The following is a 26,986-nucleotide window of genomic DNA, read 5'->3' as shown; positions in this document are numbered from 1 at the left end:
CACAATTGGCCCGAGCAACCATGACCACGCCCTTAGCAACAACCAATTGGCAGTATATTTTGGTCAAATGACAACATCATCTGGTAGGCAAGTGAGCAATCTGATTAAAATCCGATGTGGTGAAAGCGGCTAGATGTCCTTATTTACTTTCCATAGAGCTAGGTAGTCTACAACAATGTTGTTAATGAGTAATGAATTTCTGCTAGTAGTTGTTGATTGACCAACATAGTCGTGGGTGGGTGCGACGCGAGCTGCAAGTGTTAGTCTCCACACAACTGGTGAAGTTGACGTGCACATAAAAAATATGGGTGCTAAAGTTACGAGAGAAGATTTTGAATGGATCTACACAGAGCAGCCACATGCTACTCGAAGGCGAGAAATGTTAGGTAAGTGCCATCACTGTGACCAGAAAAAAGTATAGTTAATACTGGTAAAGATGTTCCGTATCGACGCCGGACGGTCAGTTCCCAACAGCAGCATGTCAATTTACCTCTTCCATGACGTTTTGTGAAAAATATGAAATATTTTCCAATGCAACTGTTGTGTCACCCTCTCGAAATTATTGCTAGTTTAGAACTAATTCATGAACGGTAACGAAATAGGCTCTCCTCTAAGATTATATTAGGCCTGCGCCTGGTGTGAAAGGATTGCAGCTCTTCGTTGCGCAACAGGTCTTTTCATTCAGCTATGAATAACTACGTTTTACATGTATTTTACATTTATTCCTTTGTTTCGTGATCAGTTCCAACGCATTTCATTTCCATTCAAACCCAGTGAATTGACCCTCAGACCACTAATTCTTTTAGTGGTCTGACTGTAAACATAACGTGCGGGTGGCAACTCGGCTATATTGGATAGGATAGGTGTCTGTGGCATATGCATGTGCTGTAGCACCTGTTGTTGGATAAATGTTCATGGAAGAATCACCAAATCCATATATTTTGGAAAATTTTACAATTATCAGAAATTTGAACAGTAGGATTTAAACGAATTTGTCATATTGGTACAGATTAATGGCATTGGGTTTTAATACTGAAAATTCCATTTTGTTGCTACAGGAAACACGTTATCTTCATGGTGTCGTCTTTATGTATATTTCGCGGTGAGTGGACTTGCGCGATCACAGAAACAAATATTATTTTACCCCTTTCGTATACAATTGGCTAAAACACATCAATATTATCGATAGTATCGACATTTTGTTGTTTTCTGATAGCAAATACATATCTTGGGGAAACAAGTGCCTGCCTGTGGTTATCTTTATAGGTACTGTTTATACCTGTTGGTGATGTAGGGTGACTCATTGTCACCATGACAGTGATTATGGTTACTTAATATTGGAAAGGGGGGGGGGGGAGGCGCAGTCATCATTATACCATGTTGCAACCGAAAAAATGTTTTCAAAGGCATTCAGAGAATATGCTGAGCAAAATAACTAAGCCATAGGCTAAATAGGGCAAGTGTGCCATTCAATAGGTGCTTTGTACAACCATGGATCTATATCAATAATAGATCCATGGTACAACCCAAATAGCAATTTTTAGCACAACTAACTGAACTAGGTTCAGTAGTGCTATAGGCATGGTGAAATGTCTGTGTGCAGATGTGTGTGTGTGTGTGTGTGTGCGTGCGTGTGTGCATGTGTGCATGTGTGTGTGTGTGTGTGTGTGTGTGTGTAAACTTAAAGTCAAAAACTGCCAGATTGATATGCTTAGTATTTGGTGGGGACATTATTAGGGTATGTAGATGGGAAGTTGTTCAAATGAAAATGATTGCATGAGAGGTGTGCATTTTGGGTCAAAAAATGTGATTTTTGGTCAAAAAACTTAAATGAAAAACTACTGGGCTGATTGGCCTGAAATTTGGTGGGAATGTTCTTGGGGTGGGTAAATTAAGAGTTGTTTATGACATGATGATTACATCAGTACTATACAAATTAGGGCTAAAAATGTGTCTTTTTGGTCAAAAATCTTTAATTCCGAAACTACTCAGCAGATTGGGCTGAACTTTAATGGGGATGCATCTGGGGTGTATAGATTAAGAAATATTAAGCATGTAATGATCTCTCAGTAAAAATGTGAATTTTAGTCAAAAATTTATATCTCAAAAAGTACTTGGTCAGTGAGACTGCAACTTGGTGAGATGTTTCTAGAAGTGTTATTCTGCAGACTGTCTTCAAAACATTTTGACACAATTGGCCCTAGCAACCATGATCACACCCTTAGCAACAACCAAATGGCAGTATATATTGGTCAAATAACATTATCTGGTAGGCAAGTAAACATTCAAAAAATATATGCAAATATCCCAAGCAACCACAACCGCGCCCATATTAACAGCCAAACGATGGTGTGTTCCATAAAGAAAAGAAGAGAGATTCTTAGACAATTCAAAAAATGTATGTTAATGTGCCTAACAACAAGACCATGCCCATGGCAACAGCCAAATGATCACGTATATTGCAAAGATAACAACAGGAATTAATAGACAAATGAATTAACTTTCAAAAAATGTATGTAAATATACCTAGCAACAAGACCAAGCCCATAGCAACAGCCAAATGATCAAGTATATTGCAAAGATATCATGGATTCATAGATAAGTGAGCGAACATTCAAAAAATGTATGCAAATATGTCTAGCAACAAGCCCATACCCATAGCAACAGCCAAATGATTGCATATATTGCAAAAATAACAACAGGGTTGGATAGGCAACTAGATAGTCATTCAGCAAATGAACACCTATACCTAGCATTGCTCACCATATGGATAAATCATTTTAAAATGTACAGTTGTGCTACAATGCCATTGACACTATTTTCTAATCAGGGCTGATGACGTAAATAAATGAAGCATTGAACTATAGGATCCCAATGAGTGAAGTTTTTCTCGGGTTAGCAAGATATTTCATTTCATGAACAAGTTGATGATATGGATTACTGACATCTGGAATTTCTAACAGACAAGATTTTCATTACAATATTTATGAGTAGAATATATAAGGTATGGCATTCAGACAATGTATATTTGGTGTTTTTTGACCATTCAATTCCTGTCATGTCGTCTGTGACTCTTCCATGACTGAAATTTCTATGCCCTTTTATATTATACCTTTGCCATTATTAGTCTAGTGCTATCCTTGACCATGTTGAACTAGACTATCTTTGCCATAGAATCATGTTGTCACTTTATGCTGCACGCATGGTGTTTGTTCACATGGGAGGATTTTGCATTGCAGCTGGCTAGATCATGCATACTTTTGGATACTTTTGCTGTAACAAATCCAATGTACCTTTTCAAATTATTTTTTTTTCATCATCCATGCACAATGCAATGGTGGTCATTGTAATGTCTTATAAAGCTTCATCGTATTCGATGTGAGACATTGTATAATAAGAAAACCAAGTCATTGGATGATATGAAAGCCTTGTCTGTTCTAGCCTGTCTGTGTTCTGATCTGTGATTCAGCTACACAGTGTAGCTAGTCTAGAAACTAAAGCTGTGGGGTTTGAGTCTGAAGATATCTGGGGTAAAAAGTCAAATTCAAACCCAATCACTAGTTTTTTAATAGACTACAGTGTGGCAAGAGTTGCTGAATCACTGATCTTAGAAAGGCTAGACTAGTCCTAAGGCAGTTGTGGCTTGAGGCTGTGCGATTATGTAAGACTAAATTTGGTCTCTTTTTTCAAAATTGTTTATTTTTCACTGTTCTCCAAACACTGGCTTTATTTATTTATACTACAAACAAAAATTCCTTTTGCCAGCTGACTGATTGAAAAGTTAATATGTAACCTGCCTTGTGTAAGGCCTCCTGTATTTATGTAACAGTCATATAACCTTTTTGTTAGCACAAGTGAACTCTCAGATTCAGTAGCAGGTATGGTGAAATGTGTGTGTGTGTCATGTGTGTGTGTGTGTGCGTGCATGTGCGTGTGTGGATGTATGTGTGTGTGAAATGGTTCAAATGAAAATGAGCATCATAGATGTCATTTAAAGATTGAAAATTTGAATTATTTACTGACAAAGAAGAAAAAAGTGCCTTTCTCTCAATTGTATAATAAGAGCAAAGAATTAAATGATGAAATTCATCTTCTACCATATTTTGACAAAATTTACAGAATCTTCCATTCACAGGAATAATTTGAAGTACACCATCTTCTCAACTCAATTTGAATATATAATCTGAAATCTAAATTTTAACTAGTTTGCTACAAGCAGGATTTTTAATTTGCAGAAGATTTTTCTCAAAACCAAAAACTGTTTTAAACAAACTATACCTTCTCATTACCTCCCGTAAGGCTATGAGAGGTATTAAAAGGAGGATATCCATGTCTGTCTGTCTGTGTGTGTGTGTGTGTGTCTGTCTGTCTGTCTGTGCATGTGCGTGTGTGTGTGTGTGTGTGTGTCTGTCTGTGTGTGTGTGTGTGTCTGTTTGTTTGTTTGTCTGTCTGTCTGTCTGTCTTTCTGTGTCACCATTGTTTCAAACCGACTGATTCAATTAAAATGAAATTTGGTACAAACAATGTTTTGGGGTAATGGCTAGACCTGAATAGTTTTTGAGCAAGATCTGTTCATGTTAATTAGGGAAATTTGCATATCAATGAAATCAACTAATTAAGCAATATCTTAAGACTGCATACTTCAATTTCAGCATAATTTAGTATATTCATTAAACATAAAAACATACATTTGTCCTATAATATTTATTGATGTACCTTACAGTGTTAATGAATAATTTACATAATTAATAAGTTTCAGTAATTAGGCTATATCTTAAGACTGCATATTTCAATTTCAATGCAATTTAGTACATACATTAAACATAACAGAGTGCATATCTCCTATAAAAGTTGTTGATTTCGCTTAAAGATTTAGTCAAAATTTGCATAATTAATTATTTTCGATAAATAGGCTATATCTTAAGACTGCATACTCCAATTTCAATATAATTTACTTCATACATTAAACAATAAACTTTATACGCCCTATAAAGTTGTTGATATACCTTTCAGCAGTGTTAATAACTAATTTGCATAATTAATGATTTTAAGTAATTAAGATATATCATAAGAATGCATACTTGAATTTCAATATCATTTAGTACATATGTTAACCATAACAAAGCGGATATGTCCTATGAAATTTGTTGATAAAGCTTACAGTTTTAATGAAAAATTTGTTTAATTAATGATTTAGGTAACTAGGCTGTATCTTAACCAGATTTAAACTGAATGCCTTCCGTAAGGGTAGTCTTGCAATTTCATGATTTATGCAAGAAATTTAGCTGTACATCTGTGATTTTTTCAAGTCCCAGTGAAAGTTAGTTGTCAAAAACATTGTTGAAACGCCAGGAAAGTTTGCCATCCCAGAGTCGACTGCACTCGTCTTTCGTGATTCCCTACATACCCAGGATATGTACACCCGTTTCCATGGCAAATAATAAACGAAAATGAAACCTGCATAACATTGCTATTACGCATCAAAAAGTTTACGTACTTCATGGTACGCATCGTTACAGTTGAACAACTTTAATACAGTGAAGTGATAAGGTATTATTGCCCTACTTCGTCCCTGGGTAAAGTATATACATTCTTGTTTTGATCGAGATTGACAGACGCACCATCTGCTCCAAATCATACATGTATGAAAGGTGTGAAGTGAGCAGACAATCGTGACTGTATATTTTTGCAATAAAGCTTACACATGATGTGTGTTTTCAGTGCTCACCTCCTTGCTTTGATGTACATTGTAGCAATCTTCAGATTCAACGAAAACATCAATACAAACACTTGAAACCCCTGAGTCTCTCTCAGTGAAGAACAACAGCGAAGTCCAGGATGGGGACTTATGGATTGGGTTCCGTCTGTCCGTGCGTCCGTGTGTCCGTCCGTCCGTCCGCAGCCGTTTCTTGGAGATGCCTGGATCGATTTTTTTCAAACTTGGTACAGGGGCAACATACAATGGCATACATATGCATGTCAATTTGTTTCATGATACGATCCAATATGGCCACCGAGCAGCCATTTTGTTTGCAAATTTTCCCTGTCTAAAGCCATAACTCACACATGCTTGAACAGATCTCATTCAAAGTTGGTATTAGGACAGTGTTCTATGACATACATGTGCATATTCATTGTTGTTGTGACACAATCTAATATGGCCACCTGGCAGCCATTTTGTTTGCGATTTTTCTATGTCCAAAGCCATAACTCAGACTTGCTTGAACAGATCTCATTCAAAGTTGGTATTAGGACAGTGTTCTATGACATTCATGTGCATATCCATTTTCGTCGTGATACGATCCCCCATGCCCGACCCATCCTTTATTGTTGTAGGCATGTTCCATGTCCAACAAGCAGACACAACATATCTAAGTCTGTTTGATTTAGGTTCACAAGTGTTGTTGTGTGATCAGAGTAGTGATAATTCCTTAAAACCCAATCATAGCGGGGATTATGTCATTCTCAATGACTTGTTTTTTAAATATTGGAAATTGTTGAGTATTCTTCCCCTTTACGTAAAGGTAAAATCATATTCACATTCTAGTCAGTTCAATCAGCATCCACATTTATACAATGTATATTCACAAAAAAATGACATTTACCTTGTCAATGACTTAAATTTATTGTGAAAATTAAATTCTACTCAGTCTTTTTCAACATGCCTGGTCACCCTTGGTAACATTCAGAAAATAGTTGAAATGAAAATGACACAAAAGGCATCAAAATTACATCACTGTGTTCACCTTGGTTTTCACATGGCTTGTGACCTGTGCCAGTCAGGTCAAAGTTCATAGGCTTACATAAAGGCAATCTGATTAAAATCTGATGTTAGATAGGCTGGTTTTCCTGTATTTACCTTTATTCCATCGTTATTGTGTCTTTTACGTTAGTTTTTTATTTTCATGGGCGAACGCCTTTCGAAAGGCGTTCGCCCATGAAAATAAAAAACTAACGTAAAAGACGCAATAACGATGGAATAAAGGTAAATACAGGAAAACCAGCCTATCTAACATCAGATTTTAATCAGATTGACATAAAGGTAAACGAGAATGAATGGATGAATTAAAGGTAATTCCACAATAATGTTTGTTGAAGGATCATTTAATTCACAATGCTTCATAGCGTTCCCTGCAAGCCAAGATGACTTTTTTGCTGTGGGTCAAAATGAGAAAAAATAAGTTCTTGTGAGTTGTTACAATAGTACCTAATAATGTGTTAGGGCTTTAGGATTGTGTCCTACAAAAGATAAACTATTGATATTGAGCTTTTTGTTGATGTAAGATTACAGGTCAATAAAATGGGCTATGTTGAATCTTAGACAACATTGACAGACATTGCCCCAGAATTGTTCCTACTGTCAAAATACATTATCCCCTGATTACCATAATGTATCATGGTCATGTCAGCTGTCAGTTTCCATAGTATCCAATATGTAGTGTATTTACTAGACAATCCAAATTACAAAGCTAATATTTAGTTAATTCATTTGCAAACAAATCATGAGAAAAGGAATTGTCTAAGAGCATTGTTTAATTAGTTGCATAGCAACTGAGGAAAATAATTAACACATCCAAAGGTCACACAAATGACACATGTATACCCAGACATAAATGTAAGCTAAAATAATCTCAGACCACTTTCCAGAAGAGTCTAGAAATGTCTATTGTATTAGGTGTGAATGAGGCTCTTAATCCCTCTTCCTATACTGTCATGGTCACCCTTCAAGCATGCCTTTTGGGTAAACTCTCTCCGAAAACTGTCAAACATTGTGCAAAATGATACTTCGGGTCTTTAATACGGTTCTTTGCAATTGACTCAAAGGGTTTCTATCGTTAAAGGTCAGTGGGTTAGTAAGTGTAGTCTATGACCATCACAAAGTAAGAATCAAAATCACTGCAGTTTCAGGAGAGCTTCAGATGAGTTACCGGTACATGCTCTGTTGAAGTTGCTTGTTCCTAAAAACCTTTATTTATGAATATATAATAAGTGATTTTTAAAAGAATTTGACACAGGTATTCAAATATTGTGATTTATCAAATCATCCATTGCTGCACTGTTGTACATATGCTACTTTTTGCGGAAAGTTCTTGTGAAAAATGGATACTACCTGTAGGCCAGGGATTATCAACTACACTTTGACTCTATTACCTTTGCTTCTAGCCTGTTAATTTTTTTCTTTGCCACTTGATCGGTCATGCATCTTCGATCATAGCGTCGATATGGTCATCCTTACATGTTCTCAGAGTCATAAAAGTCAGTTCCTAAAAATTTCATTTCATTCAGTCATCAAAAGCTATCATTTTACTGTGGAAATCCACAATTCCTGTAGAAATACACACTGAAAATGTGAGTGAGATACTGCTTGTTTCAAAATGCATGCGTTGCTACATTTGTTGATTTTGACGGAAACTGGGGTACCTCTAAACCTTGGGTCTTGAAGGCTCTGTAATTTATGTTAATGTTGGCGTTAGGAAATGTGTGATTTTTTGGCAGGTAAGGTGTAATTTAGCAGAAAAAATAATCCACCCAACTTTGCGATTCAGATCTGAATAGCTTCCGTCTATTTGCATTTATGTTACAGGAATTGTACCATTTGCTTCCATAAACATCAGAACGAAAAAAAGTGCAAATACAGAAGAAAATGCCTTCAAAATCACATCAAATGCTATAATTGTTCCAGCTACACTATACTCTGGCTCAAATATTGTTTACTTTACTTGATCAAACTTAGTAACATCAAAACTTTGTGTAATGTACATAAACAATGGCCCCTAATTAGGATTAAAAGATTACCAGCTAAAGCAAATAGGTCACATCTTCACTATAGTGGTCTGAGAAATAATGTATGAAGACAGCAGTAGTTTTCCTAGCTCTGGATGTATATGCTAGCATATACAGCAGCAGCGGGGAATTTGACACGTCTTCTCCCCTATCTCAAACAGCGAGACTGCAAAAAGATATCATTCACACATATTTTTGGAATAAAAAACACCCATACCCTTGCTAATGACTATATAAAATAATGACTATATAAAATCCAGAAATGAACTTTAAATCAGTAAATTCAACCTAGTCTAGTCTATTCTATCAATTCTTGTCATACATTCACTCAAGCCACAAAACATACGATATGACAGCTGCTTAAATGTGTACAAGGTTATGTGCATGTGCAATATTGAGTTAGTCTGTTTGCATGACTTACTGTTGTCCGTTTTTGTGTCAAACTCAAAAAATTAACTGTTAATTAATCTGGCTAAACCCCAAGCTGCAGAGCGAAGGGTAAACAGCACGTCAGTAGTAATCCATCACAAATTGAGAGGCAGTTGTAATTGCATTACCTTCTTTTAGAAAATTGCTCATTAATATTAATATTCAATTCCCCCCACCCCCCACCTCGCTATTACAGCTGTTTAAACTATCGCAGGAATTTAGCATGTAATCGAACTCCACCACCAGTCTGAAACTAAAAGCATGTGGGGATGTGATAACGTGACATCACGTTTGTATGAATGCTGTCGGGATAGCACAAATTTCTGTGCTAAAGTAATGAATTTGACGATAAGAGAGTGTGGATGTAATTGTAACTCATATCGTATAGGAACTAGACTTATGCTTCTATAGGACTGTTACCTGTTGTGATAGACAAATAAATTTACAATGTAAGGACCCTCACCTTTGGGGAGGTGTCATCTTTTTGTAATAGATGTGTGTGTGCACGGTCACATCCTTTGTTTGAAATCTTATCTTGAATCTGTCCCCCAATCTGTTAGTATACTCACACTATCATCATCATAGATATACAACATATCTGTTACCAAGTACCCTTTTGTGGATAACATTCATACTTGGCAGGTTCTTGCAGTAGTAGTATTTTATCAGTGGAGCCTATATTGTAGTATAGGGTTATTCTTTTGTTTTGGATCAACTTTTATCTAATAATAGTTCAATCTGATTAAAATCCAATGTATATGTATAGTGTACATATCAAGATTTCTTTTTGGTTGTTATGTGTATACTGTCATTTGCTCTTTTGTGAGCAATCATTACATACATCTTCATATCTAAATTGTAATCCTAATTAGTCCCTGCCGGACGAAGTGGGGGAGGGGAGGGGGACTTATAGATTGGGCTCCGTCCATTCGTCTGTGCGTCCATCCATGCATACGGAGCCATTTCTTGGAAATGACTGGGCCGATTTCTCTCAATCTTGGTACAAGGACAACACACTATGGCATACATATGCAAGTCAATTTATTTTGTGATACAATCCGATATGGCCACTAGACCGCCATTTTGTTCCTAATTTTTCATAAGTAAAAATTTCTGTTCTGCTCTAACGAATTTGTGGGTCTACTTTCGTGCAGATTTTGAATGGTCATAGATCGAATTTACTGTTACGACACATACTACATCTGAACAACTTGAGAGAATATTATGGGGAACTCTTGAAGCCATTCTCATCCGATCTCTGTATTTTCGATGGGTACGGAAATATTAGATAATTTTCGTTTCGATTAGATTGTCCAATTGAAAAGTTATGTCAACAAAGGACGCTGATAACAGCCTTCACTTTATGTAAACAACACGGCTTCACTAGGACGTAAACAATACACTGGATGGTCCATGTTGCGGTACAAGACAGCAAGGCATAGTCAGAAAACAAGCACTAAACTTGCATGGTGGATATTTAAACACAGGTATACTATTACATATAATGTGTACTAGCCATGACTACATTTGTCTATGAAATTTACATCGGAAAAAACCTTATAAAGCAGTGTCATTCAGTCTCTGGGGTTGACCACACCTTCCTCACTCATTCACTACCAGAGGAACTATCGTTACTGCTAGCGGTCGGTTCGATTGAATTTGGCTAAATCACACCATCAGATGTTAATGCTGGAGTGTATTGCTCTACGCTTGAGGAATCTGACCAATATTCAACGTCGGGTTCTGGCGAAAACGGGTTGTGAAGTTGACCTTCTGGTTCAACCATAATGGCTTTGCATGTAAAGATACACTGACGAACGTGTTTGTGTTCCTGCAGTGACGTCACAAAGTTCCAAACTCTGTCCTATCCATATGCAAATGAGAGATACTTACCTGAAGGTGCTCTGTGGCTGAGCCGAGAGTGCCTCATTTTTCGTGTAATTTCTTGTGTTAGAATTATATTGTACTATTACAAACCCGATTTCCTTTATTTTTATGGCAAAATAAACATAATTACGAAAAAAATTATCAATCTTTGCATGTACACTTTAACAGATCTCATTCAAAGTTGGTACAAGGATAGTGTTGTAGTACATACATATCTATGTCAATTTATGTCGTGATACGATCCAATATGGCCACTAGACAGCCATTTTGTTCCGAATTTTTCATGTTCAAAGCCATTATGTAGACGTACCTGAACAGATCTCATTCAAAGTTGGTGTAAGGACAATGCATGTCAATTTACGTCATGATACAATCCAATATGGCCACCGGGCGGCCACTTTTTTACAATTTTTTAATGTCCAGAACCATTACTTGGACATGACTGGACTGATTTCTATCAAACTTGGTACAAGGACAAACACACTATGGCATGTCAATTTCCTTTGTGATACAATTCAATATGGCTGCCAGACGGCCAGTTTGTTATGAATTTTTCATGTTCAAAGCCATTACGCAGACATGCCTTAAATAACAGATCTCATTCAAAGTTGGTACAAGGACAAGGTTGTAGTACATACATATCCATGTCAATTTATGTCGTGATACAATCCAATATGGCCACCGGGTGGCAATTTTTTAAACGATTTATTCATGTCCAGAACCATTACTTGGACTGATTTCTATCAATCTTGGTACAAGGACAACACACTATGGCATACATATGCATGTCAATTTATTTTGTGAATATGGCTGCTAGACAGACATTTGCTACGAATTTTTCATGTTCAAAGCCATTATGCAGACATGCCTTTGAACTTTTGTTATGATTTTTGCTCCCATATGGGAGGTAATGTTGTGGCGATGTCTGTCTGCCTGTCTGTCTGTCAATGCAGAAATTTTGTTCCACTGATATCTCAAAAAGTACTGAAGCAAATGTTCTGCAATTTACTATGTGGCATTGTCAGGCTGTAACTTAGTGCTGAATTGTTTTTGGTAGGAGTGGCTTGCATAATTAATGATAATTTGCATAATTAATGATTTCATATGTGGGGCTATATATGCATAACGGCTGCACCAAATTCAACGAAAGTTCCTACATCTACAGATCATACAAAGATATAAAAGTACTAAAATACGTTAACTTGTGTCAAGTTAATTAAGAGCTAACTTGCATAATTAATGAATGTTTGTTACTCATGTTATGCATCCAGAATGGCTTTATCAAATTTGATGAAAGTTTCACAGATGTTGATCATACAGAGATACATGTATGATAGTTCTTAATAAAATAAAGTGCTGTCAATTTATTACTCATAGGGCCTATACCGAGAAAGACTGCCAAATTTGATGAAACTTACCACAGATATTTATCATACAGAGATATGATAGTTCTTAATGAAATTTAGAGCTGTCAATCAATTGCTCATTTGCATAATATACAAACTGCGGCAATTAGGGACCAGACCAAGAAAGGCTACGCCAAAAAACATCACACAAATATTGATCATAGAGAGACATTATAGTTCTTAATGAAATTTAGTGTTGTCAATTAATTGCTCATTTGGATAATTAACAAACTTTGTCAATTAGGGATATTGTCCGAGCAAAGATACTGATGGTATCGATTCAATTACTATTTGCATATTTGATGAACTTTTGTAGTAAGAGATATATAGCCAGGACTGTACTGAATTCAAGTGAACTTGCTACAGATATTGATTACACAAAGGTTTGACAGTACAGAAAGACATTTCAAAGTCTCAACAAGCATGTCACAAGTTAACAACATTTCCTCTCAGTTCATCTCTGGTTCCATTTTTTGGGATCATTACACAGACATTCATGAACAATTTCCAATAAAACTTTATTTGTACTATGATGTATACATGTGTGTATGTCAACTTTTGTCACGATATGTTCCAACAGCACTGCTAGGCAGCCATTCTGTTATGATTTTTTCATGTCTGGAGCCATTTGGCAGACATGTCTGAGCAGATCAATTTCAGTCAATCTTGGTATAAGGGCAGTTTACTATTAGCTACATGTGCATGTCAATTTGTGATTGCACCTATCACAGACAAGAAGGGTTATAATCTAAAAAAGAATCAATAAAGCTCCCAAACAGCAGGGATATGTCATCTATGATGGCTTGCTCAAACTAGACCTGTACAGGCAACCTTGCAAGAACTGTGTGTTTTAAAAAGAGAAAACCAGTAGTGTACTAGGATACATTTTTTTGCACATCAATTCCATTCAAGTTGAATGGGATTGATGTGTATATCAAAAAAATGTATCCGAGCTAGTGTCCTATCGGTTTTCTATTTTAAAAACACACTACTCTTGCAAGGTTGCCTTTACAGTCCCAGTTTGAATTAGGATTCGCTTCTCTTGAATTTCAAGAGAAGGAATCATGACTTGTTTCAAAATGTGTTACAAATTAACTTTACTAACATATGCAGTCATGTATATTATGGTTGATGAAGCAAAGCCTTGAAACAAGGTTCTGCACATCAATACAATTAATAATAGTGCTTGGGCATATGGCAGATTTTGGGGTTTCGTGTGAAATTCAGGTTAATTTTTGCCAACGTATCTCATTGTGTTCCCCATCATCTGAGCAATTAAAAAATATATGTTGGCAATTTTTATTTCAATATTAAGGGTAATTTTTGCAGCAATTTCATAAATGATGTAAAATCATGATTTGTCTGTATATTGGTGGCAAATTAAAATATGTGAACTGTACGATTGCTTTATATCTGTATAAATGTACTTATGGGCATCCTGTAGACTATAAACTTGTAGACAGTTGTATAATTTTGCATTTTAATCACAATATTATAAATTATGGTTTCTTTATTTGCATATCATTTGCATATTATGTATGATGCTTCAGGTGTATTTGATTTCCTGTATTCTTTGATGTTGCTGATTGCTATTCTTTCAAAAATGTATGCAAACCATGAATTATTTCAGTTACTATGAATACTCTGGTTGGTTTTTATCTTTTAAAGCACTAGTAAGTTCACACCTTGACTATGCTTCCCCAGTGTCTTCCCCACATATATACGAATAGGGATATTGCATTTTTGGAAAAAGTGCAGCGTCGGTTCACCAGGATGATTCCGCAGCTTGGTGGCTTGAATTATGAGGACAGTTACGCATATTGAAACTGACAACTTTAGAAACTAGATGAATTAGAGCTGATTTGCTTGAAGTGTATAAACTTTTCCATTTACATATTCTCCTTGATCCAGTTGTATTTTTCAAAGTATCTACTTCGACAACAAGAGGATATAGATTGAAACGATTTAAAGACAGATCCAGATTGGATATACCAAAATATTTTTTCAGTCGACATGTTGTAAACATTTGGAAGTTTACCAGAAAGGGTTATTGTTATTACTACACCAATTAAATCATTGTAATTACTTAGTAATTATTTTAATCCAGATTGGATATACGTAAATATTTTTTCCAGTCAATATGTCGTAGACATTTGGAACAGTTTGCCAGAAAGGGTTATTGTGACTACAATAAAGGCATTCATTTATTGTATAGAACTACCCTTGCCAAATGATATGTCCTTTTGACCAATTTCGGCGTATTGACGTGACTTGTTATCAAGTGTACATACACACATTAAAAATATTCCTTTTCAGATCTGGCATCTGGTTTTAATACGTATCTACACATGTAGTATTGAATCCTGGACAGGTACATTCTACATAGGATATAGAGTCCAAGTTTAGGTCTACGCAAAATTTGAAATTTTACCTCTCAATATTAGCATACAAGTTACATAAATTGGACGTCTTGCAAATATTAGATAGAAAAGAAACATCACTCAGTAAAACACCTTTAGAAACCTTTAGAATGTTTTACCCCCACTTTTGACCAATTGAGATACTGTCTAAAGCAATGAAAAAAGTCAATATGGCAGCTACTTTAGAACGTTTTTGTTATTTGTTCTGTATGCAGTTCTCCCTCTACGTTCTGTAGAAATATAATATTAAAAAGTAAATGAATCGTTGTTAAAGGCATGAGTGCTTATTAATTTCCACTTTGCAATGGTGTCAAAATGAGATAGACTTAGTCATCAAGTTGGCATGTGACTACTTATTCCCAGCAATGAAGGTTATTTGTGTATGAGAATTACCAAAAGATGTAGAAGGGTATTTTCCATGTTGTTTACGTTGAGGATTTGAATGTCAGATTTTCTTTGAGTACTAAAACACGTGGAATGATAGCTAACAATGCAATAAAATTTGATTAAAGATGCTATTTTCTGGTGGGTTGGTGGTTGGGGTTGGGTGGTACATTAGAATGTGTCTCTGTTGTTACTTTCAACCTTTATTCATGACTGACCAAGAGGAATTTCGTTGCGTAATCGAATGTAAGAGTGCCTTCACGCTGAATAACTAAACTAAATATGCATCTATTCATATTGTTCCTTTGAAATATTATAAAAGATATTGTCAGATACTGAATTTATCATCTTTATTTTGTACTACATTGTCCTTTATTCTGTTTTATTTTAGAATTTCGATGAAATAACGTAATCAAATGTAACAGCGGAGAACATGTCTATTCATGTTGTTCCTTTCACTTGACATGTAACGCCAACCAAATAGCTATACTAGTAGAAACGTAGACAATGCATACAACATAATGCCGTGAGAGACTAAACAATAGTTTTGAATACAAATGATTGGGTCTATTCAGTCGAATACATAACTTTGTATAGTAACGATTCAATTGATGCTACGCTATTGATCAAAAATATGTTTATACCAGGTGTAAACTGAATGCCTTCAGTAAAGGCCAAACTTTAGATTGCTGCTCCTTCACGCCTTGTCAAAAGAAAAATTCTGCGCTACCACAAATGATATTGCATATCCATTAGTTACTACATCAATAAATAAAACGTAGCTTTGGAAAACATTGTCCATTTTTGCATGTTTATCCACATACTGCCCTTAATTCTATGTTTGCCATTGTAAAACCTTCAAAATGATTGGTCTGTGAGTCTGTTAACAATTAAAAATAATTGTTTTTAAAAATAGTAAGTTTATGAGTACTTGTTGGTGATACTTTCAATTCATAATCATATTTTAATATTCTGAATGACAAGTAAAGTCAGAAGGAACATTTGAACTGTTTCTTTTATTGAATTTGCCCAAATTTCAGCGATAAACAATCATTTTCATTCAGATACGCACTCATGGGTTTCCTAACCCTGCCATAGAGGGCTTCAATTTAAATTTTTTTCATCTCATTGAAGACATTTAGGGTCGTTTGGGTCATGAGAAACAGAATTCAGGCTGCCCTTACATATACCTACCAATTACTGTTATCTTTACAATATACATAATGTTCTGACTGTTGCTATGGACATGGTCTTGTTGATAGGCATATTTGCATACATGTTTTGATATTTTTTTTTGCCTGACTAACCAAAAATGTTGTTATCTTTGCAAAATATACTGGCATTGTTGGCTGTTGCTAAGGCCATATCAATGGAAGTTGACTATAATCATGGATTCATGGGTTTTCATTGCCTAACCAATTGTTAAGAATAGGGTCTTGGGGCCAAATTTTATTTTAGCCCCCTCAAACTAATTTTGAAGATAAAAATTGCCAACATGTATTTTTTTATATGTGGTCCTATAATGAACGTAACCATATATGTTTCATAAAATTAACATGCATTTCACACGAAAACCCATATGCCCCTGCACTATAAGACATAATGTAACTGTGAACAATGTTTATGAATTAAGAGCTACTTTTGAAAGTCAACTAAATTGTTCAAATAGAGGGAACATACATGTACATGTGTATAATGTTCCATAAGAGTTTTAAATCTATTAACAACCCTTTGTATGCAAAACAAGTTCCTTGGTTACTTATTTGGGAAATACACAAGACATACTAGTACAGTGCATTGGATGCTAAGTTTAGGATGAATGGACTTGGTCAGGTCATCAGTATATAAATAACTCTAAATACACTACATGTACATAGGTTATCTGCTGAGATAGTACAGCAATTAATCTGACTCTGCATGTACATTGTATACATGGTCCACAGAGGAACCTGTACATGTACATGTATGCTAGATTCACACTCTTGTGATGATAAATAATGTACATGTAATGTACAACAGATAAAGCAGATTCCAAAGGTGAATAAAAAGACAATGTAAAGTTTGTTAACATCTAATAACATAAAGAGAGAGGCAGTCTGTCAAAGCATGTACTGTAACTGCATGGTACCACGTACAGTTTGTAAACACATAACAGAAAGCAATTGCACTCAACTTGTAATGTCTGAGGTGTTATCATTACCACAGTTTGTAAACCATAAGTATTGTAAAGGCCCATGGTGAAATCCCACATTGTCATATTAGTTTTATCCTGTCAATGGACCCAGGGGATGAGAATGGATTATTCTTTTGCTTATCATACAGGACCAACTATTTTTATACCCATACCTTAATTTTAATTGCAAACAGAACTAGGCCTTTAGCAGCAGCACAAAGACTTGACCCCAAATGTACTTTGTTACAAGGATTACCAGAGGGAATATTAACAAAATTTAATAACAGAGCAAAATTTTAAAAATAATTATGTTTAAATTCAGTGTAATATCAGAAATGAGAAAATTACATACTGTAACTCTATAGCTAAGATAATACGTATGAGTTCATGTGAGTGAAAATTGAAGTATACGGCTGAAAACTATTTAAAAATGAATGGTTAACTATAATGATATAACAAAGCTAAAGTAGATTCTTTTGTATTCCTTCCTTTTGCACTGATCATGTCATGTTATGTACAAGCCTGGTACTAAGTGTGGGTTCCTAACTATAGGTCTGGCTGTATAGTTTTGTTTATAGCTGAACTTTACTGCAGGGCTTTAGCTGAAACCATTTAATTATGATTCACTTCCAGTCACACAAAAGCCATGATTTCATTGATTTTAACCCAATCTATCTATCTATCTATCTATTTCTATCTAACTATAATCTATTTTGTTTGATTTTCAGCAAAGTATCCACAGATTAAGAAATTGATGGGACATGACATCAGAATAGCATATTACGTCATCATAATGGTTGTCATGCAACTTATAGCATGTTGGATGTTGCGAGCTTCCACATGGCCAACTATAATTATAGCAGCATACGTCTTTGGTGGAACTTTGAATAAATGTATGCAAGCAGCCATGCATGAAATAAGTCACAACCTAGCATTCGGTCACAGCCATCCTATGAGAAATCGTGTCCTGGGAATCTTTGGTAACATGATTCTTGGCGTTCCAGCTTTTATCTCGTTTAAGAAGTACCACACGGAACATCACAGATACCTAGCTATGGACCAACTCGACCCAGACATCCCAAGCAAACTTGAATGTAAACTGTTCTCCAACACCTTTACAAAAGCAATATTTGTGTTTATACTTCCATTCACGTATGCACTTCGGCCATTCATTCGACGCCCACGTCCTATTTCCATCTACGAAATATACAATGCAATTGCAGCTATCGCTTTTGACGCTGCTATCTATTACACCATGGGATTTAAGCCACTAGCATATATCTTAATAAGCACCCTACTTGGAGGTGGAATTCATCCTCTTGGAGCCCACGCAATAGCTGAACATTACCTATTCCAGAAGGGATATGAGACGTACTCGTACTATGGACCTCTGAATCTAATCACTTTCAACTTAGGATATCACTGGGAACATCATGATTTTCCAAACATCCCATACACAAAACTTCCAGAGGTAAAGTTAAATAGGTTTTTTTAGCGCAACTGAACTGATAAGGTTCAGTATAGGCATGGTGCGGTGTCTGTCCATCTGTCTGTCTGTGTGTGTGTGTGTCTGTGGGTGTGGATGACTTAAACTTAAAAGCTGCCAGACCAATTGCCTTGGTATTTGGTGGGGACATTACTTTTGGTGTCTAGTTAGGAAATTGTTCAAAGCAAAATGATCACAAACAGGTGTGTGATTTGGGTCAAAGAATTTCAACAATCAAATGCCAGTATATTTTGCTAAAATGACAACATCATCTGGTAGTCAAGCGAGTATTATAAAACATTCAAAAAATGTATACAAATATTCCTAGCAACCATGACCACACCTAAAGCAACAGTCAAACGATGGTGTATTTCACAAAGGTAAGAACAGAGATTCTTAGACAAGTGCACAAACATTCAAGTGCACAAAACACTCAATAAAACTTTTACCCCATGTAAAAAAGTATATGTTACACTAAAACAAATGGTATTTCCTGGCAACATCCTGTTTTGTAGCAACAATAATGAATTCTCTCATTTTTTATCAATTTTAGCTGAAGAAGATTGCACCTGAATATTATGAGAATCTGCCGTATCATACTTCCTGGCCAAAGGTTATCTGGGATTTCATCTTTGATCCGGACCTTGGACCAGTCGCTCGTTATAAACGTCCTCGCGGAAACGTCAACCCTGATAAGTATAAAGATGACTGAACTGAGACATTTACAATTCAGCAGGAATAATAGAATGTCTTACTTTAAATCTGGTTTTATTCTTTTTGTAATTGAGAAAGTCTGACTGTCAAATATTGATAGCGCTACAGGACCAGTTGACAGTCAATCTGTCTCTTTGACCTGAAATAATTTGTTATAATGAATGAATGTAATTTAATGAAAGTGACACACGCAGTACAATCTCTTTTGCTGTATTAATTAAATGATTAATTAGCTTTACTAATTAAAAACTGTATTTGACAAATTTGTTAAAGTAAATTTATATTACTGCAAACTGAATCAAGTATGGATGTATACAATACTTGAGCACAGTTCTGATTTGCATTAATGCTTATGATGACAATGACAATGTTAGTAGTGGTACTAAGAACCAAGGCATTAATCCTTCCACGTCACATGCTGGTACCATGGTGGTGAGTTGTCAGTGCCAGCCAAATAGCCTAATGCTAGCCCATTATAAAAGCACAGTACTTGAAAGATTGTTTGCAACTCAGTGTTTGACTGATTACGGAATAGTCACAGATAAACACCAGTTATTATTGCAATCTGACAATTATCATATATTTCATCCATCCATCTGTGATAGAATGATGTGATACTTCAAACATGGTGCTGTGAACAATTATCTGTAAAAAAAATACAATCTATAGTACTATAATTTTCCTTACACAGATAATCCTAAAGATCAGTACATTATATCTTATGAGCATTATGCAATATTTTGGCCCTCTCCCTGTCGGATATGGAAGCTAAGTATAGAGCTACAGCTACAGAAATACATTGTTGTTATGTAAAGGTTGTCTTCAAGTTTTTTGACACCTTCCCACCTGACAAGTTCAAATAATTTTGTACCTCTTTGTTTTGAAGAAAAATGTTGAATATGTTGTCAATTTTAAATCAAAATTCTGTTATAGTCAAGGGAAAGTTTACCCAAACTACAATGCACTTACGAAGTATCTGTCCAGCACTAAAATATTCAGATATACCAACAGGTGACAGGAAAAACTTGTTAAGCGATGTGTGTGTATATCATGTGATATCATTATTGTCAATCCAGCCTATCATGTTAGCTTGTTGTTTATTCAAATTTTTAATTATAAAATATTCAGAGTTGAACATGGTACTTGATGAGAATTGATATGTTAGCTTTTATATACGAAACCTAAAGTGTTTTATGTTGTTTCAATTTATGTATATAATTTATCTGTAATTTTTCATAAATTTTCATATTTTTGAATGTCAATCATAAATATGATTAACATTCAAAATGTAATGATAATCGTGACATATTTTACTTTCTGAGAGTAATTTTAGTTGAAGAGTGTAGGTAAACATTTAGATCATTCATAAACGTTAATGTATACCAGACTCCAATGACTGACTAGACTCATTGATTTCCATGGTGACAATGTCTTGTACTGTCTTGTATTTGGTTTTCATTTGCTTTCAGTCAGCATGTCTGAAGTATTGTCCTTATTTGCCCATATCGGAGTATTAAGGGATAAAATGTGTGTAAGTTACTGTAACACACAGTATTAGTGATGTTTAGTGTATTTGACTGTACAATAATAACCTGTGTTTGCATATCAGAGTTTAAGTTGTGAGATCACATTCTGTTTGTTGTGTTTGGGCAGAATGGCATGTTTTTCTGTTTACATGAAAGTGGTCAACTCAATGGATATGACATACTGTTAACATACAAATGTAGATGCTGCTGTTCCTATGAGAAAAGTGTGCTATTTTAATATAGTGTGTAACTAAGGTAGCTAAGACCTATCAATATTAAGACACTATTGAGCTTGGTACACTGTGTTCATGTACAGAACAGACTACTTCATATTTTAGCACTTTTCATTCTCATTCTCAGCATAATAAGTGAAATTTGATTTTAGTGAAAATTTTTAGGTTAACAGTATGTGCATATACTATGTTATTACACCATGCTCAAGTTAGTCAAATTATCATCTTTGAACAGAAAATATGGATTATATACCCTGATCATTCTATGTGATGATAACCCTTGTGTATGTCACTGGTTTTGTGGTGCTTGAAATTTGAGTCAAAATGTTTTAAATCACCATTATCTTTTCTGATTTTTAGCACAACTGAACTGATAAGGTTCAGTGGCGCTATAGGCATGGCAAAGTGTCTGTCTGTGTCACAGTCTGTGTGTGTTTGTAAACAACTTCAAGTCAAAACCACTGGACCAATTGCCATGATATTTGATGGGTATATTACCTTGGGTGTCTAGTTGGGAAATTGTTCAAATCAAAATAAGTTTACCACCAGTGTGTGATTTGGGTCAAAAAATATGATTTTTGGTCAAAAAAGTTAAACTCAAAATCTACTGGACAGGTCGGCCTGAAATTTGGTGGGAACATTCTTAGGGTGTGTTTAGCTTAAGAATTGTTCACAACATCATGATTCCATCAGTGATATGCAAATTAGGGCTAAAAATATGTGTTTTTGGTCAACAATCTAAAATTCCAAAACTACTGAGCAGATTGGGCTGAAATCTAATGGGGATGCATCTGGGGATGGATAGATGAAGATATATTAAGCATATAATGACCTCATCAGTGATATACAAATTATGTGTAAAAAATTTGAATTTTGGTCAAAAAACTATTGGTCAAAAAATACTTGGTCAATGAGACACCTAACTCTATATTGCAAAGATAACAGGGATTAATAGACAAGTGAATAAACATTCAAAAATGTATGTAATGTGCCTAGCAACAAGACCACACCCATAGCAACAGCTAAATGATTACTTACATTGCAAAGATAACAGGGATTAATAGACAAATGAATAAACATTCAAAAAATGTATGCAAATATACCTAGCAACAAGAGCACACCCATATCAACAGCCAAATGATCATGGGATTCATAGACAAGTGAACGAACATTCAGAAAAAGTATGCAAACATGCCTAGCAACATGACCACGCTCATAGCAACAGCCAAATGATTGCGCATATTGCAAAGATAACAACAGGGTTGGAAAGGCAACTGGATAATCATTCTGCAAATGAACACCTATACCTAGCATGTGGGTAAACATTTTCATAAACTGTACAGTTGTGCTACAATACCATTGGCGCTATTTTTCATAAATTATGCTTGAGAAGGTATAATTTATACTTTATTCCCCAATATTTTACTTCATTCAGCCAAAAAATACTCCTGACCTATTAGGGTTTGTTACTACTCGTCTAGCAACTCATAGTGACGAGGTTCCTCAGTTCACTTGTATTTTCTCCAGCTGAAGAAAGAAAATTATTGTGGAATAATATCTAAATTATCAATAGTCTTATAGTTGTAAGATGTGGTGTTGTTCAGTGCTATAAAGCTTCACAAGCGCTGGCTGAAAGCATGGTAAGAATGTCATATCTTACAAACTTGGTGACTAGGAAACCAAGATACGTCATGTTGTTCTGCTCTATCAAGCTTCATGAGTGTTGGCTGATATTGTGGCATGTTACACAGTGTCATCTCACCTATATATTATCAAATTTACCCTGCAAACTTTGACTTTCCAAACAAATCATTTTTGTCTACTTTGTTGACATGTACAGTTATATACAATCATAACAATAGTTAATGTGAAAGACTTGTAGATTTATAGATTTTATATAGAGGTGTAAAATTATATGCTGATTACAACATAGAATTTATTAGTCATATATGGTATCAAGTGAAATAAATGGAAATCAAGTGATTTAATTATCAATGATATTTATGTTAATACAATTTATTATCTCTTTGTACAAATGTAGATCAATACAAAGTTTAATTAATGCAATAAAGTTTAAATTTGATTGTGTTCTTCATTACCATCTATCCCGTATGAATCTGCAGCCATATGTATGAAATGACATACAAGCTTCCCTCTTTGTGATTTAACAATGCTCGCTTATAATATGGCGATTACACACAAGCACGCATGCACACACGCACACGCACACGCACACACACACACACACACACACACACACACACACACGTGCACATACACACGCACACACATATCTTGGACCCTCCAGAATGCTTTTCTCTACAATGTTGCAAAGGTCATTCTAACAGTGAAATATTTGCAGTGGAGCATGTGCACATTTGGGTAACAAGATTGTATTATTAATATTCACTGTAATAAAATGTTCATAATAACAGATATCCACTACAGCATAATGAAATGATCACCATAAGGGATATTGACTACAACATGATGGAATGTTCATAATAGCAAATCTCAACTACAACAAAAAGCAGTATAATCCATTTGATTTCTTGGTTTCAACTTCTGCTCCACACATTACATATACAATACCATCTAGGCAAGTGTGAGAGTAAGTCAACCTTCTTGAATGTACTATTTCGACTCTCCAGTGTAAGGCAAAATGCTATTGCAGGTGGCATATGCTGTTGTGGTTATGTTTGTTATAGTATACTTCTGTGCCTTGCAGTTCATGTCCCCCTGAACTTAATTGATTAGTGTTCCCTACAAAATGACTTGTATCAATTGTGTGCTGATGTTGTTTGCTTAAATAAGGAATTGTCAGCTGTTTGACCAAAATTCAAGTACTGTCATAGTACACATAGTTCATTGACCCTGAAAGGAGGCTATAGTTTGAAGGCTGCTGTCCTAGTGGTATGCAATAATGTAAACATGTTCCCCTGGAGGGGAACAGATGTACAAAATGTATGCTGTCACCCTCATGGCTTAAGTCAACATGTGTTTATAAAACATCATCCATATGACACATGATATATAAATTTTTAATATGTACATTTTGATTATAATTTAATTGCTGGAACAAACCTTTTTTTTTTACTTCTTTGCATTCAGTTCGCCATCAGTGCATTGTACACCTGCATAGAAATTATGCAGCAACCTACACAACTCCTGTGGGTTTTGCTTGGCCAAGAAGTCCCAACCGCAACACAATATTTCTCTAAAATATCAAGTGAGCTCTTGATAATAGTTTTTTGTAAGTTTCAAGTCCTCTGAAACAAGGGTGACTAGTTCTTCAGATAATTGCAAAAATCTAGGAATCTTCTGGAGGAACTTGCAACTCATAACTCAGTGCTGAAGCCATATGTCACAAGGCCATGAAGTACCATTGAGTGCATGTATAATGATGCCAGAGGGCAAAACATTTTGAATTATTCCCAGGGATGTCATTAAAATAGCATTAAAATAGTGCCAATGGCATTGTAGCACAACTGTATTTGGCTGTTGCTATGGGCGTGATCTTGTTGTTAGGCATATTTGCATACATTTTGTGAACCTTTATTTTGTTAACTTGCCTACCCTTCCCACTTTTCATCTTTACTTATTATCAATCATTTAGCTGTTGCTATGGGCATGGTCTTGTTGCTAGGCATATTTGCATACATTTTTAGCACAACTGAACTGATTAGTTAGTTAGCATAGCATTGACTTCAGAAAATATCCCAATTCCGCTAGTGGATGTACTTACAATGATTACACAAGACTAACTATTTACTGTAACAGAGATGACAGTGGACCAACTTATCTCTGAAACAACTCTTAATAGGAAGTGGTGTCTTGTTGTTTTAATGTTGTTTTGAAAACATCAAGTCAAATTTATGGCGGATATCTATCTTATACAATCAAATTAGGGGAGAACCATTTGATTTCTGGGGGAGGATGATTTTGGGGAAAAAAAATTGTCGGCAGGTGAAGGAGAAAAAAAGATAATTTGATCCTGTAATGGCTTGAGAAAAAAAATGATCAGTCAGCTCCTCATGGATTTTTTTACCAGCTACCGGTATCTAGCTATCGGTAAACTGCTACTTATTGCTACATACACAGAACAAATTAGTTGTAAATCAGTGACATGTAGGTATAGTTATGAACCACACGTTACAAAATTGGTAACCGAGAAAAAAAATTTGCATTGCTTCTGCATATGGAAAAAATAATTTGATGCAGGACTGACAATAGAAAAAAAATTTGCTGTCACTGTGATGGGGAAAAAAATTTGCTGCCATACCCACTTCCTTCCCCCCTCCCCCCAATCAAATGATTCTCCCCTTAGTCTGAATAGTTACATAATGGCTCCCATGCACTAGCCACAGTACAAGGATGACACCGACACTTCATCACCACTTATTGATCAGTACTTAGTCCCTAGCTACATCACTGAGGAACAGAAAGGAAAAGTGGAACGGCCACAGATTATTTACTACATGTATATGTATTCATTTGTCATTATACTTATTTGTTTTGGTTGATTTAATACAATAATTGTCGTTTTGGATGACCCACAAATCAACCCGCAGATCGACCCGCAATATCATGATACTGACTACCATACAACCTGGTTGAATTTTCAATGTTTGGAGCCCCATTCCCTCCTTATACACCCTGATAGGACTAACACATAAACATAAGCCAATTACAATGTCCACTAACATACTGTGCTCAGGTTAACTTCTCTGCCTGATCCCTGATGTCTTGCTACATTTGTATCTAGAAAAGGTGTACATTGTGGGTTATAATTGTAGAGAGAATTAAATATAAGCTTTGTATTGATCACTTACAAATCTCTGAATGGACTATCGTCAAACAACGTATCTGACCTAATTCACTTGAAGCCAACTCCCAGGACACTCCGATCATTAGACTGTAAGGTACACCATGACGGGGTGTCGTCATACTTCGTCAACCCCTCACTCACAGAAGGCTGGAGCGACACAACATATCGTATCTTACAGTCTATCCGATCATGCCAAATGTTTATTACATGAACCCAACTGTAAACTATTGCCATATGGCAGGCGTTAGTATGGATGGTAGGGATTAGTATGCTAATGAGTTTACACCTTGTGCTGCATCTCTCTGAGCCTCTCAAGTTCACCTCGGTTATTCCCTTCCTTACACTTCACTCGGGTCGTGACAACTACACTGAAGAGTTATTAAGATTCCGAGTACAGAACTGTTCACTTCATAGTACAAGTTCTTCATCGATAGAAGTTGTTTCACGGATTTTGTCTTTCATCTCTGTCTCTACAGCAATATCCACTTAATCACCAGGTGTTCAAAATGTCGTCATTCTTCTATTCAAGTCTTGCTTTAATTTCCATGAGAATGAAAGTTGCCAGCGATCCTCTGCTCAGGAGAGTCAATGTCTCCACTGGGCAGCGACTGAAGGCACTGGATTTATGCGAAACCACCACTAGGAGGGTATGTTCTACACGTAATTACAAACAACGTTGAATTCCTATTGTAGACAGTTGTCGTCAGTCATACCTG

The 26,986-nt window shown here is 35.6% G+C and overlaps 1 protein-coding gene across 1 annotated transcript; it reads left to right on the top strand.

Moving 5' to 3' along the window:
- Window positions 1–304: 304 nt before the first annotated feature.
- Window positions 305–19,681, top strand: LOC144435991 (sphingolipid delta(4)-desaturase DES1-like). The gene is made up of 3 exons (XM_078124647.1): window positions 305–386; window positions 18,212–18,954; window positions 19,523–19,681. The coding sequence occupies exons 1-3, from the start codon at window positions 305–307 to the stop codon at window positions 19,679–19,681; spliced, it is 984 nt and encodes a 327-aa protein (XP_077980773.1).
- Window positions 19,682–26,986: the final 7,305 nt, after the last annotated feature.

Source organism: Glandiceps talaboti, chromosome 5, assembly GCF_964340395.1.
Source record: "Glandiceps talaboti chromosome 5, keGlaTala1.1, whole genome shotgun sequence".
Taxonomy (NCBI): domain Eukaryota; kingdom Metazoa; phylum Hemichordata; class Enteropneusta; family Spengelidae; genus Glandiceps; species Glandiceps talaboti.
Note: the sequence above shows the minus strand (reverse complement) of the source record. Positions and strands in the feature narration are given on the sequence as shown.